A 17,959-nucleotide genomic window follows, 5' to 3' on the forward strand; every position below is an offset into this window, starting at 1 on the left:
GATCTTTACATAGCCCAAGACAATCTTGTGGAGCTGTCTACAGTGTACCCACTGATCTATCTAAGATGGGCAGGAAAATAAGTATGTGAAATTGCACCTTAATTTTGTTTTACAGATGAAGAGGTGTTTTGGTTTTGTGGGGGTTTTTTCTATACAAATTAGTTTTTTCTTTTCTTTCCTTTTTGTTTGCTTGCTTTTGCCCTGTTTTGTAATCAGGCTTAGTACAGTTTCTGCTACCATTTCTTTCTTTTTCAATTTTACTTCCTCCCGGCGCCCCCCCACCCCCACCGCCCCACTATTTTTAAATTTAGGATGTAGGATAGACTTGTATTTCCACAGAGGAATAAGTTGCAAGGATCTGTTAGGACTGCATACTACCATGAGCCTTCCCAATTTCTTTTGTCCTGTATAGGAGTTCTGTAGGTCTGAATGATCGAGGCATGGTCCTGATTCTGACTTAGGGAGTGGTAGTAAAGGGTGGGGAGACTCTCCTGGACTTTTCACCTTGGCCTTAGAGTGCAGTGGTCTTGAGGTTATTGCCACTCATGGCTGATGCCACAGCCATGTAATGTTTACCCAGTGTAAACCCTGAATGCTAGGGAATCCCAGCTTCAGGTTGCCATGAGAGGTGTGGAGTTGGAACCCTATGGATTTTTCTTCGCTCACAGCGACCTTTCCTTTCATGACTATTAACTGTATTAAGTCTGTTTTAGGAAAACTTAAATAATCATGTAGACCTTGTTTCGGTCCGTCTCTCTTGGATTCCACCACTTTTCAGCTCTCACGCCACCTTCTATAAACTTCTGTTAGAGCACTGTCCATGTAATACTTTGCCTGCCTGTCTGTCTGAGGTAGATGAAGGTAAACTCCATTATGAATGAAATGTATTTTATTTATTTTCTTATTCTTAGGGTTTCACACCACCCAACACATTGTAGACATTCAATAAATGTCTGAATGAAATTTATTTCATTATTTATCTCATTTATTCATTTATTTCACTGAATGAAAAGATTCTAGCTATTTGTATGCTTTTTATTTACCCATCTTCCTTTTAGTTGCTTTTATCCTTTTTGGTTTGAGGTACAGTGTAAAGATGTAACAGTTGGTTTTGTATGCTATAATAAACGTATCATAGATTTGGTGGTCGGACAAAGAATGCATATATGAATGGTATCTACATCAGCATAGCACTTGAATACATATTTACAGAAGTAGATTTGATTAAAACTAACGTGCATTGAAAAGATTTCTCAACAGATAGGAGCTCTATTGTTGTGGCAGAGGCTGGAAACCTTGAATGAGTCTCTGACTCCCTTCCATCCCATCCCAGGAATCATATTTGCATAACTGATTGATTCTGTCTTCAAATATATATATCTGAAATCCAGTCACTTTGGTCTAAGCAGTTGTTCTTTCTGCTTCTCTGTTTCCTCTCCACTAATCTTTGTGTCAACAGAGTAGCAAATTGATCCTTTTAAACTGTAAGTCAGATCATTTCCCACTTCTGGTTGAAACTCCAGTGATTTACCATCAGAATATAAAAGCTGAAATACTCTGAAGGCCCTGCACCACCCCACCCCCACTTACTCTTCTAACTTAAGCTAAACTCAAACTCCACTCTTTGATTTTACTTCAGGCATACAAAATTCCTTACAGTCCTAAAACTTATAAAGCTGACTCCAGCCTTGAAACTGTTGCATTTGCTCTTCCTCCAGATATTCCCAAAGTTTGTTTCTTCTCTTTCAAATAGTCGCTTTTTCAGGGCATTTTACCCAGACTGCCTAATACGAAAGAGAGCCTATTGCCACTTTTTAATTCTCTCACTATTCTTTAGTTTTTTTTTAGCATTTTAACACTTTCTAATAGGCTATGTGAATCGGCTTCCCTGGTGGCTCATTGGTAAGGAATCTCCCTGCAAATGTAGGAGATGCATGTTTGATCCCTAGATGGGGAAGAATGCCATTTCCTTCTCAGGAAGGAAGTGGCAACCTGCTCCAGTATTTTTGTCTGAGAAATCCTGTGGGCAGGCTACATACAGTCCCTGGGGTCACAAGAGTCAGGACTTGGCGACTAAACACCACCAGTAGGCTATGTAAATTTTACTTACTCATATATTGTTGATTGTCTTTGTCCCACTATTAGAATTCTAAGCACCTTGAGAGATGAGTTTGGGCAGGGGTGGGCATGGGGAGAAGGATATGTCTTTTATCCTGTACCCCCAGCACCTAAAAAATGTTGGTGAATGGAGAAATGATGGCTTGATTTGAATGAATGAAAGCAAAAACAAAGAGTAACTGGTTCTAACTTTGTTGTTCAGTCACTCAGTCATGTCCGACTCTTTGGGACCTCATGGACTACAGCATGCCAGGCTTCCCTGTCCTTCACCATCTCTCAGAGCTTATTCAGACGCAGGTCCATTGAGTCAGTGATGCCATCCAACCATCTTATCCTCTTGTCATCCCCTTCTCTTCCTGTCTTCAATCTTGCCCAACATCAGGGTCGTTTTTAATGAGTTGACTCTTCGTATCAGGTGGCCAAAGTATTGAAACTTCATCATCAGTCCTTCCAGTGAATATTCAGGACTGATTTTCCTTTAGGATTGGCTGGTTTGATCTCCTCACAGTCCAAGGACTCTCAAGAGTCTTCTCCAACACCACAAATCAAAAGCATCAATTCCTTAGCACTCAGCCTTCTTTATGGTCCAGTTCTCACATCCGTACATGACTACTGGAAAAACCATAGCTTTGACTAGACAGACCTTTGTTGGCAAAGTAATGTCTCTGCTGGATCTAACTAACCCAGCTTGTATCCCTAGTTCTGCCTTGCCTTGGCCTATTGACATGACCTTCAACCTGCATCCTCCCTGGGTCTCTAGAATTTGATGGAGAATAAATGGTCCCTTCTAGGATTTTTAAAGCTTTCACAGGAGGATGTCTTTGTAGTCTCTCAGATGCTTTTTGGAAATGATTGGGTAGTTTAAGGGAAAAGAATTTCCCTTTGAAAAATATTGTCTGTTTTATCTTGACTTACCTTCTCACCTAAGAAAAATTTATGGTGTAACTTTATATCTAATAGATTCATTTAGGCTCCTAGCTTTAATTAATAATTTAATATTTTCTCACTTAACTCAAAAAAAACTTATTGTACATTTTCTTTCTTGATGTATAACTCTGCTAGGGAATATGGGAGATACAAAAATATTTGTATTTTATCTAAGTCTTCAAAGATCTTACCAATTAGTTAACATTTAAGCAGAGAATTGAGGCAGCAATAAATGAAATAGATAATTTGGCCTAAGGTTCTGCTCCAGAAATGAGATTTAAATATACAGGATGTAAAAATAAAATCATGAAGCTTTAAAAAGCCTGGCAGTGTGGATAAAGAAAATAAGGAAGGGATTTGGTTAACTAGGGACATTTTCTTGGAAGGAGGTAAGACTTGGTTTTGACAGGCTCTTTGAAAGGATACATGGCATTTTGGATAGATAAATGTAAGAAAAAGGCAGAAATCGGCATGAATAAAGACATAAGAACAGGTAGTGAATGGGTATTACTACTTTGTAATAACCCCCACCTTTCAACACCAACAACTTCGTATACATTCAGACATTTTCTAGGAGATAATGTGATTAGTGTCCAACTGTGAAGGTAGCTGGAGATAGCTAAATAAGGCGGGGACAGATTATGGAGGACTTTGAATACCAAGATGAGTTTGGGCTAGCTTTATATAGGAAATGGGGAGGTGGTTTGGGCTTTTAAGCAGCAAAGATGTTGAATGCTGTATTTTGAGAAGGGAATGTTGTGCAAAATAAAATATTGCTTTTTTTTTTTTTTTACAAACAGTTTTTACTTTGAAATGGTAAAGTTTGTGAAGTCTATTTTATGCTTGTGATTAAAACAAGAAAATATTTTGCAGGAGAAGTTTTTAACCAGAGAAACCCCATTCTGAAGGCTAGGGCCAATATTTCTTGCTTTATTAATAATCTCGCCCTCTTTCTGAGGAGTCTGTACCACATATTCTGTATAGGCTAGGTATAGTCTTATTCCAGAATAGGGAACTGTTGTTTCTCTTACTGGAGATGGGGACTGGGGGTTCTGTTTTCCTTTCAAGCTGAGGTAAAATTCCATTGTTCTTTATAAACTAACCAACACCCAGTCCCTCCAACTCTCACCATTGCCTTTACATCTATTTCATAGAGACTTTTGCATTAGGAAGAACCCCAGGGACAGGATCATCTGGTTCATTGGCTCACAAGAGCCTATGTCATAATGACCTGAGGAGCTCCACTTGATACAGTCAAAATCTTTAGGCCCTAAAATCTATGTTTTAGGATGTTCTCTAGGAGATTCTGATGCTGAGTCAAATGATTGAGACTAGTATTTTTCAGTTCAGAGCTTGCGCTAGGACTTACAGGGAAGCTTTTTAAAAACAGAATAACCTGCTCCTTACCCCAGAGACTCTTAGTTGATTTGATGTTGGATCTGGACAGCTATAGTTTAGTAGGGTTTCCTCCAAGTAATTCTAATGCAAACTTCCCACTTAGAGCCTCTTAATCAGTCAGATCTCCTTGTTTTCTCAACTAGAGAACCAAAGACACAAAGCCTGGGCTCTTGCAATCCAGTCTTTGTGTTAACAGTGCCATACCTGATTTTGCCTGCCTCTACGTGCGTTCATGGAAGATTCATTTGTGTTGTTTTGTTTGTTTTTCAAAGTAAGCTGTTTGGTTGGTACAAAGGTAATTGTGGGTTTCAAACCATGAATTTTAAATCATTATAACTAGGCTCAAACACATCTTTATTACTCAAAATAGGAACCATTACAATCAACACATTTTTGCCAACGAGAAATAAGTTTATTTCTGTAATGTAAAAATCCTAGTTTTGGGATTCAGTGAACTCTTGGAAAGTATTTTCTGCCTCCTGCTGGTTGTAGAAGCGTTTTCCCTGCAAAAATTTGTTGAGATGCTTGAAGAAGTGGTACTTGGTTGGCAGGAGGTCACGTGGTAAATATGGCAGATGAGGCAAAACTTTGTAGCCCGTTTCATTCAACTTCTGAAGCGTTGGTTGTGCAGTGTACAATTGGGCCCAGTCTGTTGACCAGTGCTAGCTTCAGGCATTGCAGTTTTCATGCATCTCTTCAATTTGCCGAGCATACTTCTCAGATGTAATGGTTTCACCGGGATTCAGAAAGCGTAGTGGATCATTTGGGCAGCAGACCACCAAACAGTGACCATGACCTTTTTTTGGTGCAAGTTTGGCTTTGGGAAGTGCTTTGGAGCTGCTTCTTGGTCTAGCCACTGAACTGGTCATCACTGGTTGTCATATAAAACCCACTTTTTGTCACACATCACAATCCAATCAAGAAATGTTTTTTTGTTGCGTAGAATAAGAAAAGGTGACATTTCAAAAACGATTTTTTAAAAATTTTCACTTAGCTCATGAGACACCCACTTACAAGACTTTCCAGTTTCCTTCAAATGCTGAACAACTGTAGAATGGTCGATGTTGAGTTCTTTGGCAACTTCTCATATAGTCCTAAGAGGATCAGGTGCGATGATCCTCTCAGTCGGTCGTTGTCACCTTCCAATGACCGACCACTGTGCTCCTCATCTTCAAAGCTTTCCTTTGCAAAACTTCTTGAACCATCACTGCATTGTACTTTCATTAGTAGTTCCTGGGCCAAATCCCGTTGCTGATGTTGCAAGTTGTCTTTGCTGCTTTACAACCCATTTTGAACTTGAATAAGAAAGTCCCTTGAATTTGCTTTTTACCTAAAATCATTTCTATAGCCTAAAATAAATATAAAATAAACAGCAAGTAATAAGTCATTAGCAAGAAAACATAAAGCGAGAAATGCACATTAAAATGATGTATAATGTAACCACATTCATTTTAAGAATGTTTTCCAGTATCAAATGGCAAAGTTCAACAATTCCAAAAACAGCAATTACTTTTACACCAACCAAATAACTTCTGCCTTTAAAACCAAGCTGGGCCCATCCCAGCTATGGAAAGGATTTATGGGATCATTTAAAATTTCTTTTTATATTTATTATTATCTGGGATGAATGTAAAATCTGAACTTAATTGTGGAGCAATAACCTAATCTAGAGTGATACTTATGCATGTGAGAAATGTGTGTTTGGAACAACTCGGTAGGTTTTTGGTTTCTCATATACTTACTGTAGAGACTGTTACACCTCTGTGTCACCCAGTGGGTGTGGTTGCTCAAATAGAGTTGGTTTAGCTCCTCATTGTAGTACTTCTAGTTCTGTCATCCTTTAGCCACATGTGTGATCAAGTTAACTAGAAAAACTGCATTGCTGCTGTTAATATGGTATAGTCTGGTTGGTGATATAGGATAAGATACCATATTCTCAAAAAGACTCCAGATCTGGAAAGATACTACAAGCCTTGTCGGTTCGAACATTCATTTGGAAGAAAGGGGAAGCTTGGGTTTGAGTCTTAGGCCTTACTCATGGCTACTGCTAGGCTTTTGTTGAAGTCACTCTTGGGAGAGCAAAGCTGTGTTAGTGGTCTGTTTTGTTTCAAAACCACAGGATAAAGGAGGGGCCTCTGATAAATCAATCCCCTGCCCCTAACTCTTGATATTAACTCCAATTAAATTTGTAACTTACACCACTTAAGCTGTTTTTCTCTCTGCCCTGCAGGGGTTGATAGTTCTTGGAGAGGCGCCTCCCCCAGAGCACACAACAACAGACTTACTTCTTCCACTTAGTTCTGAGGTGAAGACAGATCATGGGAATGATAAATTGGTAAGTATAAAAGACAGAAAGGGGGAAATGCGTGAGAATTTGGGGTATATCTTCAGCACAGTTTATTCTCTGTAATAAGGATCTTTACAGTGGCTGAAGGAGGGTGACTGTATCGCCTTTTATAACTTAAACTCTGAATTCCTGAAAGGGCAGCACAGTGTCCCTCATGCAGTTGTGTAGCCGACTTTAAAATTTTAAAAGCAGCTTTGAACTCTCAAGACAGCGCAGCCAGAGCAGGTACAACATTATGCAACCTTACTGGAAATGAGGAGACCGTGCGGCTCTGATGCCTTGTACAACTAAGGTAACTGGAAATGTAACTTACAAAGATGTTGAAAATGCTGTCTGAATTACCTCTTTAATTTTGTAGTGAAGATGAAGCCATTGTTTTTTCATAATCTTTTGTATCTTTAGAGCCTAGGTCAGACCTCCATCTTAATGATTCCTTCCCTTTTTCTATTTCTCCCAATACCAAAATTAATTTTTCCTTCTGAATTCCAAGACCACTTTTTATTTCTTTCATTTTTAAAATTTTCCCCATGTCTTGTTTTTTATTTAATCTAAGGAAAACAAATAGGTATGTATATGAATGAAGTTGAGTTTAGACTTACAGAAAAGTTGCAGAAGCAGTACAGGGTCCCTGCATGCTGTTTCTTCGCCCAACTTCTCCTCGTGTTAACAGCTTGCATAGCCATTGTTCAGTGTCAAAACCAGGAATTAACATTCATACAGACTACAGATTTTATTCCCCTTTCACTCATTTTCTCACTTATGCGTGCATGTGTGTGCGCCCCCATCCCCCAATTGGTCCAAAACCCCATATTCCGTATAGTGGTTACATCTCAGCCAGTGTGTGAGAACACCTCAGTTTTTGTCTTTCATGACCTTGACACAACTGTGCCGGTAAGTTATTTTGTGTAATGTTGCTTAGATTGGAGTCACCAGATGTTTTCCCATTAAAGGTTATGCCTTCTTTTTTTTCCCCTGTACTAATATCATAAAAGTGATACTGTCCCCTTCTCAGTGTACCATATTAGGGGTACATGATAGTGGTGATAGCTTTTTCACTTGGTTAAGGTGATAACATACCAGTAAATTAGTATTTTTTCCTTTATAATTAACGACTATGTCATGGAGGGGCGCTGTGCATTTTTCTGTTGCTTATTATATTTTAATCCACAGTTGTATCATCCATTGGTAGATTTTACCTGCAGAAATTACTGCAGTGGTCATTCCTGTGGTGTTAACTAAATGGTGATTTTCTGTTTTCCACATTTGTTCATTGGAATTCTGCTAGGAAGAATTTATTTGTTTATTTAGTTGGTTAGTCAGTTTATTTCAGAAATGTTTTTATGGTTGTTAATTTTATTTTATGGATTATTAAGTACTACCGTTGTTCATTATTCACTTCCAAGTGTCTCAGCTTTTGGCATTGGGACCTCTTTTCAGATTGGTGCCCATGTCTTTTCAGGGTGCCCCCCTTGTATTTTAAGTATTCACTTTGTCCACCCAAAAATATCCCAGACTCATCTTGTATTGTACTTATTCCATCCCTGGTTCTTTTTTATTGGAGACCAGATGTTTGAGACTACAGTCCGGATACGTGTTATGCTCACTGCTACTTGGTGCCATTGCTTCTATCTGAGACTTCTCAACACAGCCAGGAAATACATTAGACACACATATATATTTTGTTATCTACCCATCTGTATATGCACTCAAAACCATGAGTTTATACTAATACCAATCGAACACCAATCCCTTCCTCCTTTCTTACCATACCAATCTAACACCAGTCTCTTTCTCCTTCCTTACTGATACTTATTTGTTCAGTCCTAGTACCATATAAAGTAGTTTCAGAATTGCCATCTTATACTCCTGTGAGAAATATCTTTACTAACTAGAGTACAATATTGTATACAGTACAGTAGCTCAATGATATACAGTCAAAATAACTATTTCCAGAAGTTATACTTATATTAGTTCTCTTCCTCTTCACACCTTTCAGTATGAGTATGCAATTATTTTGTAATACAGTTAGGTTCTTTTGTCACTGTAGTATTTCACTTCTTGTTGCCCACACACGCAGTAGTTGATACTCATTAGTTTTTTAGTGTGTGAAACATACTGCGGTGCTGAGACTTAAAGCTTGCAAGAGACTGCAGCCCTGTTCCTATTTCCACCTTTTTCCATTGTGTTCCAGCCTCCATCCAGTTTCACTAGTTTTTGCACTATCCTTCCTTCCTATATTTCTGCTGCACAGATGAGAGATACATGTGTATTTCCTTGTATCTTCTTTCTTACAGGAAAGCTAATTACTGGGTATATATATTTTAAAAGACTAGGTTTGAGTTTTTTATTTGTTTTACCCAAAGGATTGCTTCTATGGCTTTTGACAATGCAGTCATTGTTTGTTTGCTTCTATTTGCAAAACAAGTCTCATTCTTTTATCCTTTCCTTATTTTGTAGAATTGATGGGGTTAACAAGTGAACCTTTCCCAGAAGTAAAGCATACAAAAATATAAACTGTTACTTTTTCTTTTTAAACATGCAAGGTATAATCTTCCTACCATTGGTAACACAGGAACAAGGTTCTTTTCCTTGAAGTTTTGTAGTCAGCCAGGGACAGTGAAGGGTACGTTGGCCCTGTGAGGGTTTTGAGAGGCGTGGGGTTTCCCAGGTGGCTCAGTGGTAAAGAGTCTGCCTGCCAGGTTACAGTCCGTGGGATCACAAGAGTCAGACACGACTTAGCGACTAAACCATCCACCACTACAAAGTGAATATATGCCTAAAGATAATGTGTGAAAAGGATATTTGCCGTATACTAGTTAGTTTTTGGTGGGAGGGTGGGAGTCAAGGAAGACTTGGGATTATTTTTTCATCAACTTCCATTTTATGCTTATTTATAATGGCCATTATTTTTACTAATACTGTAAAACTATGAAAATGAATAAAATACTAAAAGTTTCATAAAAAAAAAAAAGTCTGCCTGCCAGTGCGGAAGAAGCAGGCTTGGTCCCTGGGTTGGGAACATCCCCTGGATGAGGAAATGGCAACTCACTCCTATATTCCTGCCTGAAAAACACCATGGACAGAGAAGCCTGGTGGGCTACAGACCATGGAGTTGCCAAGAGTCAGACATGACTGAGTGCGCGTGTACACACACACACACACACACACACACACACACACACACTCTCTCTCTCTCTCTCTCTCTCTCTCTCTCTCTCTCTCTCTCTCTCTCTCTCTCTCCCCCCCCCCCCCCCCCCGATAGATACTGAGTGGAGAATATTTGATCCACAGAATTAAACTCTGACCAAATTAGAACTTTTAAAATAAGTTGCATGCCTGCTAAGTTGCTTCAGTGGTGTCTGACTCTTTGTGACCCCCTGGACTGTTGCTCACCAGGCTCCTCTGTCCATGGGGTTCTCCAGGCAAAGAATACTGCGGTGGGTTGCAATGCCCTTCCAGATTGAAGGTCTGCTGACCCAGATCAAAGCTTGTATCTCTTAAGTTTCCTTCATTGGCAGGTGGATTCTTCACCACTAGTGCATATTGGGTTATAGATAAGTAAGTAATTGCAGAAATAGTCTTATAAATTCTTACTGTTCAGTAGAAAGATTTTCAACAGTGTTGATAAATATAAATATTAGATTTAGTAGTCTTTGGATTTGTATTATACTGGTTTAATTTTTAGAAATGGATAGTTCAAGGTTGTTTTAATATAATTATAGTTTATATTTTAACCTCAGTATAGAGACAGGAAAGTGAGGCACATCGTCACATTTTACATATACAGAAGTTGAAGCCTCGGTAAGTAGCTTGGTGGAAAGTTCCATTTTCACTTTAGCACAATTTTTTGACCATGGTGCTAGTTTGTGAAAATGACTGGTATACTCTTTGTGGACCAACAATATTTTGTTTATTTTAAGCAAAACTATGCTGGGTATCATTGAGATGGAGAGCATTTTAACCCGGGAATGAAAGTTGAATTCTCTTTATCCAGGTAGCCTTTTCTTTCCATTTTGATAACGTTTGTCAGAAAGTAATAACAAACCAGAACAAAACTGTTAATTTTTCTAGACAAAGAAAAATGGTATTTCAAGCAAATAATGGTATGGCATTACTTAAATGACTAAAGAAAAGATACATATACGTATGTCTTGCATTACACATCTAGAGGTTTATTGTGTGTTTTTCAGTTGTGTGCCTTTTGATTTTTTTACCCTTTTACTTTCTCTACTTTTTAGTAAAAGAAATTTAGTGGACATGAGTTCTTAGACCCCAGAAAAACCTACCCCCAATAAGCCTTAATTTAATCTAGTTTTTCTTTAAGGGCTCTTTGTGACACTTAATTGTTCTGGCCAAGAGGATAGAGCAATGAATCAAACAGATGCCTGTTTTTATAGGAATAACAAAATGGAATCTAACTGCTGTGTTAATGATTTCATGCCGTACATCTGACCCTTTGAATCAGGGGAAAAAATCACTTCAGTAACCCTCCTTGCTACCTTTAACTCTAAGATAGCCCCAAAAGGTAGTCTCCTGGGACTCTACTTTAGAAAAAAGGGGGGTTTACAAAAGTACTCTATACCACTCAGGTTTTCTACTCTCCCTGGCATAAGATGCATGTACCCTCAGAGTGTATCTGAACATCACATGAAGCTTGAAAGAAGCTCTGTAACAGCTCCTATTTACACTTTCCCATTGGATGACAAGTATCTGATTCATGTTTTAGTGTCCTGAAAATACTAATGATGTAAACCACTGCAATAGTAACTAACAGTCAAGCTTATGTTAGTGTGTGGATTTAATATTTGTGACGTGTTTGTTAATAATCCTCTACCCTGTCTTTGAAGCCTTTTGGACTGCAAGATAAGGGGTGTTCCCTCTTTCTTAAGGCGATGTGAATGCATTTACGAAGCGCCAAATAAAATTACATGTGACCGTGAGTTGTATTTTTCTAGATGGAACACTATTAGAGGATTGGGGTTAATATTTTAAGCTCTTTGAATTTGAGAGTGGATGATGAACCTAGTTGCCCCAGTGCCCTGCTTTTGGACTTGAGGGTGATTACACGTAGAATATCCCAGGGTTTCTAAGCAGATCCCTTCTAAATATTCAGCGCTTACTTACATGGTTGAAACTGAAATCCAAGCACATTTCTTCTCTGACTTTCTTGCTCTTAATTGCTGTGTGCTTCTGTATCATTGACTAATATTTCTTTGTTAAATAATGTTTTGCCTGTTGACTTCTGTTTTAATTTGGGGACTGAATTACCCCCAGGAAAGTTCAGGTTTCTCTAAGAAAAACAATAAAATGCACATTGAAGATTAATGGCCTTTAAATTTACTATACATCTGTAGTCATGAAAAATAATAGGTTAATTAGCTAAGAAAGGTAAACTTGTTTTGAAATGAGATTTTGTTGAAGAATGGCAACATTTTGTCTTGACAGGTGTCTTGGTTGGCGGTTAGTTCTCCATAATCCCTAGAAAGTAAATCTTAATCAAATGGAGAGTCAACCTATTACTTAAACGTGGGACTTTGTGAAAACTTTAGATATATAAACCAGATCTCTGTTGTAATTTAATGCTAAAAGCTATTGTGTTAAGTGAATATGAAGTTGACGGATTCTTCAGATCAGTACCAGAAAGTTCACAGTCAAAGCATTTTCACATTGGCAGGCAACTTTTTTCATCTAAAGCAGAACTTCTGAAATCTAGGAAAGCTGTAACATGGCTGGAGTTACACATTGCTAGTTAACACCAGCCTGAATTTTTAAACCGTTTGTTCTTTGTCATACCATAATGTTAATATTTGTTTGGGCCTTTTGAGGTGTTCACTGAATAGTAAATCCTCACTAGCATTCAGGAGGATATTTAGGTTCATCTCTCTCTCTCTCTAAAAAATATTATCTAAATATAAGAAAACTTAAATGTTCGCCTTAGTCTGCCTCTGTAACAACTATTTTTACCTTGTCATTTTCTGTGTGTGTACATTTTTAGTCACCACAATTGTATTAAAAATATTTTGGATTTAACCCTTATGATTATTTTCAATATTCTTATTTTGTATACCACATTTTGTAACTGTGCCTCAGATGTTGAGTATTTAGGTTATTGATCCATATCATTGCAGTGACTGCCTTTATGTATAAGATTTGGGGGGACATTTTGTTATGTCTTTAAGATAGACTTTAAGAGGGAGTAAAATACTTTGTCAGAAGATACAAACATCTTTGCAACTCATTGTTGTTCAGTCGCTAAGTCACGTCTGACTTTTTGCGACCTCATGGACTGCAGCAGGCCAGGTCTCCCTGTCCTTCACTGTCTCCTGTTGTTTGCTCAAACTCATGTCCATTGAGTTGGTGATGCCATTCAACCATCTTATCCTCTGTCGCCTCCTTTTCCTCCTGCTCTCCATCTTTCCCAACATCTGGGTCTTTTCCAGTGAATCAGCTCTTCACATCAGGTGGCCAAAGTACAACTCTTACACATACTTTCCAAGAGGAAATCAGCATGACTTTTAAAGCACTGAGTACGTGAGCCAAATGTACCATGATTTTGGTGTCGTTGACTAATATAATTAATTGTTCAAGGTACAACAGTACATGTATAGGGAATCAACAGGGAAGACAGAACACTTTCCCAGTGTTTACTCATTGTGGTTTACTCATGTGTCTTGTCTGTAGTCTTTGATCTAGATTTTTGGATAATTTGTATTAAATTTTAAAAATTAGCTTCCCAATCTCTTGTTCTTTCTTGAGATTGCTCTCAGGTCTTCAGATCCTTTGGTATTTTCTCCTGGTGGGTATAAAGATCAAAAAAGAAATTCAACAATACTGATAAATAGAATTTCAGCATCAAAATATTGGCTTTGCTACATCCTGATAGCAGTTACAGGAAAGGGAACATCAAAACACCCCAAAGTCAGTTTGAATGTAAGGAGGAGACAGAGACCACAGCCATTTTCTGATACGCGTCGGGTAACTGGACTGTGGCTTTATTGCCAATACCTCAGATGCTTCGTGTGATTGACATCTCATGGCTGCTCCTTCCCCTTTTAACCTGTGCTGTGTGTTCAGTCACTCAGTTGTGTCCAACTCTTTGTGACTCCAGGGACTCTAGCCCGACAGGCTCCTCTGTCCGTGGAATTTTCCAGGCAAGAATACTGGAGCAGGTTGTTTCCTACTCTGGGGGATCTTCCTGACCCAGGGATAGAACCCTGGGTCTCCTGCATTGGTAGCCAAGATTCTTTACCACTTGTGCTACTTGGGTAGCCCCCTTTTAGCCTAGTAAATATCATTTGTTTTGAAATAGCAAAATTCGAAATTTTCCAGAGTTTTTCCCCTACCTCCCTTTTTTCATTTTATATTTAAAATTCTAAGCGTATACAATTGACTCTTGAACAACACTGGATTTAATCCATGTTTATACATGTAATGTATAGTCGGCCCACTCAATCCATGGTTCCTCCACATCACCAAAATTCAACCAGCTACAGAGTGTGTACTGTGTAGTAATGTAATATTTACTGTTTAAAAATAGCCACGTATAAGTGGACCCATGCAGTTCAGATTCAAAAATTGTTTGAAAGTCAACTGAATTTGATTTGTGTAATCCAGACAGTAGTTCCTACCTGGTAGCATTAGATAGTTATTAGTTACTCGATGACATTTTATTAATTACTTATTTTATTATATATATATATATTTAGTATAGTTTTCTAGAAACAAGCTTCCAACATACTCTGAGGTTAAGCAGGTATTAACTACATTTAAATATACTCTTAATTGTCTTGCTACTGAACTTACCCTTCTTGACTTTTAGGTTGAAAACTTGAAGACTCTTGTTACTATGTAATTGTTTTGCTGTGCTTCCATTCCATGGAATCATTAGTCCATTTCCTTCTCAAGTGGGCACTTTACTACTTTTAGTCTGTTAAATATTTTAATTCCTCACCTCTCCTCTCCAAAGCAAAAACTAGTTCTCTAAAAAATTTTTTTTTCCTCAGTCATACGAGGGTTGTGTTTTTTTTTTTTTTTTAAAGGCCAGAAAATGCATTTATTTGGAATTTGTTAAGACTTCAGCCCAGGAGTCACAAATCCAAGAAATACTGAAATTGTGTTCCACAAATGAGTTGTTTCTCAAACTGCTCGTGAGAAATTTTAGGTGTTTCATTTAAATGACAGAGAAGGTGATGGCACCCCACTCCAGTACTCCTGCCTGGAGAATCCCAGGGACAGGGGAGCCTAGTGGACTTCTGTCTATGGGATCGCACAGAGTCGGACATGACTGAAGCAACTTAGCAGCAGCAGCAGCAGCATTTAAATGAAATGGTGCTGATTTTCAGGCTAATGCTGTTGGTTAAATGTTGATGATATATTTTTGTTTTTCTTCTATTAAGATTGAATCTGTTCCTCAGCCACTGGAAAACCATGGTGCCTCTGGTCATCCTTCAGAGTCACTGTCTGCTAAATCGTGTGGAGCATTGAGACCTGTCAATGGAGTTATTAACACGTAAGTTTATCTCTTCTGCATACTTCAATATGCTCATCAGGCTTGTAGAAGATGAGTTTGAGACTTAGTTATCCCTAGCCAGGACTAATGCTGCGTTAAAGAAGCAGAAACCTTACCACTTCATAGTATTGTGCATGCCTCCTACTGTAGCAAGTGTATTTTAAGTAGCATGCTAATGTACTTTCCTGTTACTTTGGCCTAAAATTGTCCCAGCATGGAGAAAAATTGAAAGTCCTAAAGTTATTGTGAATTGTTGTGATTAGTTCTGTCTTTGTAGAATTCCCCAGAAGTAAAATCCTCTACTCTAGAACAGATTAGATTCCTAAAGGCTGTAAATTTGTATTTTTGAAAGAAAAGGAATCCTTCTGCAAGTGAACAGTGAGTACACATCCCTAATAGGCAAGATTCACCAGTAGAACTGGTTCTCAGGCAGCTTATTAACATTTGCAAAAGTTCACCATTTTCTTACCAGTTATAATTTTCTAGACTCTTAAAATTTTATGTTTTTGTTGTTGAAGAAAGCTGAAATCACTTAGAACCTCCTGAGTTCACTTACTGACCTTTGCATTTTTCAGACATGATACAGTAACATCCACCAAGAGCCTTACAAATAAGCACAGACACTGCATCCCAATTTAGATTAGCAGACATCAGCATCAAGAGGTGATCTCTGTGCTCTAGAACACTTGTTTGTGTCTGTAAACATTTGCAAGTAGAGGTGGTTGAACCAATATTAGAGGCTTTGTTTCTTTCCATCTTCTGTAAAGTAAATATTCTTCCTTCCCCTTGTGTAGTCTTCAGCCTGTCTTGGCAGACCACATTCCAGGTGACAACTCTGATGCTGAGGAACAGTTGCATAAAAAGCAACGACTGAATCTAGTTGCTTCATCAACTGATGGCACCTGTGTGGCAGCCCGAACCCGTCCTGTGCTGAGCTGTAAGAAACGGAGGCTTGTTCGACCCAGCAGCATTGTGCCTCTTTCCAAGAAGGTCAGTACCAGTGAGACCTGGTCCTTGTTAAAGTGAGCCAGATGCTCAGATAGAGGTAGTAGTCCTTGCCAACTTTGGTTCATATAACCAGTGTTTTCCACACTTGGCTAACTAACAAGGCTTCCTGCAGAGCTTTAAGGGATACTAGGTTCCTGAGCCCTGTTTCCTAGAGATTCTGTTTCGGTTTGCTCTGGAGTTGGGCCTAGGAATCGTTTTCAAAAAGCTAGAAAGCTCCTAGGTGACTCCTCAGCCAGGTTTGGAAACAATTGGCTTGAGATTTTTAATAGAAATGGGAGAGAGGAGGTTGTAAGTTCTGCCATCAATTACATGGAGGAGAGCGGTATGTCTTCTTACTGTTTTCACTGAAAATGGCAATGTGGAATGCTTTACTTTTAAATAAGAATCTCCATTAAAATCTCTTAAGTTGATGATACTAAACGAATGTTTGTCTTCACAGACAAAATGGAAATTATTTTACATCTACAGGAAACTTTAGATTGCCGACTCTTCAAATAGCAGGGTTGGATTTATTCTAAAACCAGTGAAATAGTACTCCAGTTTAAAAAAACAAACAAACAAACAAAAAAAAACGAGTGATTAAGAGCATTAACTTTGAAGAGGACAAATTTTGGTTTGAATTGTGGCACTGCCACTTAGTAGTTTTTGTTTGGAGCATGTTACTACCCCACTCCACCCCAGAATGCTTTGGAGATCTCATAGGGTTGTGTGACGATTAAATGAAAAGTATGTAATTTGCCTTGCGGGGATCTGGCTGATGAGTTTTACTAGTACATGGTGTCTGATGGTGTTAACACTTTTATTTTTATTAATTCATTTATTCAACAACAACAATTTTTGAGCTCCTCCAATAAGCTGTTATAGAGCTTCGTGCACTGGGGGTACAACACTAAAAATAAACCAGACAAAAATTCTTATCCTTGTGAAATAATCTAAAGGGTAGAAAGAGAAAATACTACATGAACATCTATTGTTTTATTTTGTTTCTACCCACTAAGTTATTTCACTAGGGTAAGAATTTATGTAAATAAAACAATAGATGAAGTATATGGCATGTTCTGTAGTGTTAAATTTGGCTTCCCTTGTGGCTCAGCTGGTAAAGAATCTGCCTGCAATGCAGGAGACCTGGGTTCAGTCCCTGGGTTGGGAAGATCCCTTGGAGAAGGGAAAGGCTACCCACTTCAGTATTCCGGCCTAGAGATTTCCGTGGACTGTATATATAGTCCATGGAGTTGCAAAGAGCTGGACACGACTGAGGGACTTGGATTTTCTATAGTGTTAAGTGCTGAGGAGAAAAATGCAGCAGAGGAGGAAAATAGAGAATGCTGGGAAACTTAGTTGGAATTCAGCCTTGAGGCATTTTTTCATTCTAAGCCTTGGAGATGTGAAAGATAAGAGACTGGGAAGGAATGACTAGTGAAGTATTGATAGAAGGAAAACAAGGAGTGTGTGGTATGTAGAAGGCAAGTGAAGAAAATGTTTCAGAAAGGAAGCCATGATCATCTGTGTTAGATGCTGCAGACAAATCAAATTAGATGAAGACTGAGACTTGACCATTCAGTTTTGTGGGGCCAAGGTTGCCTGAGACCTTTGTATAGAAGAGTGAAATTCTGATTGGATTAGGTTCTGGAGAGAATGCGGGGGAAGGGAGT

The 17,959-nt window shown here is 38.4% G+C and overlaps 1 protein-coding gene across 5 annotated transcripts in view; it reads left to right on the forward strand.

Annotated features, from left to right (window-relative positions):
- KANSL1 (KAT8 regulatory NSL complex subunit 1) overlaps positions 1–17,959 on the forward strand; it is a 172,411-nt gene that overhangs the window by 121,811 nt on the left and 32,641 nt on the right. For all 5 annotated transcript variants that reach the window (XM_055575609.1, XM_055575604.1, XM_055575606.1 and 2 more), the window contains 3 exons: positions 6,674–6,778; positions 15,187–15,299; positions 16,094–16,289. In XM_055575609.1, the coding sequence (XP_055431584.1) occupies positions 6,674–6,778; positions 15,187–15,299; positions 16,094–16,289 (414 nt within the window). The remainder of the gene's footprint in view (positions 1–6,673; positions 6,779–15,186; positions 15,300–16,093; positions 16,290–17,959) is intronic.

Source organism: Bubalus kerabau, chromosome 4 (assembly GCF_029407905.1).
Source record: "Bubalus kerabau isolate K-KA32 ecotype Philippines breed swamp buffalo chromosome 4, PCC_UOA_SB_1v2, whole genome shotgun sequence".
Lineage (NCBI taxonomy): Eukaryota > Metazoa > Chordata > Mammalia > Artiodactyla > Bovidae > Bubalus > Bubalus kerabau.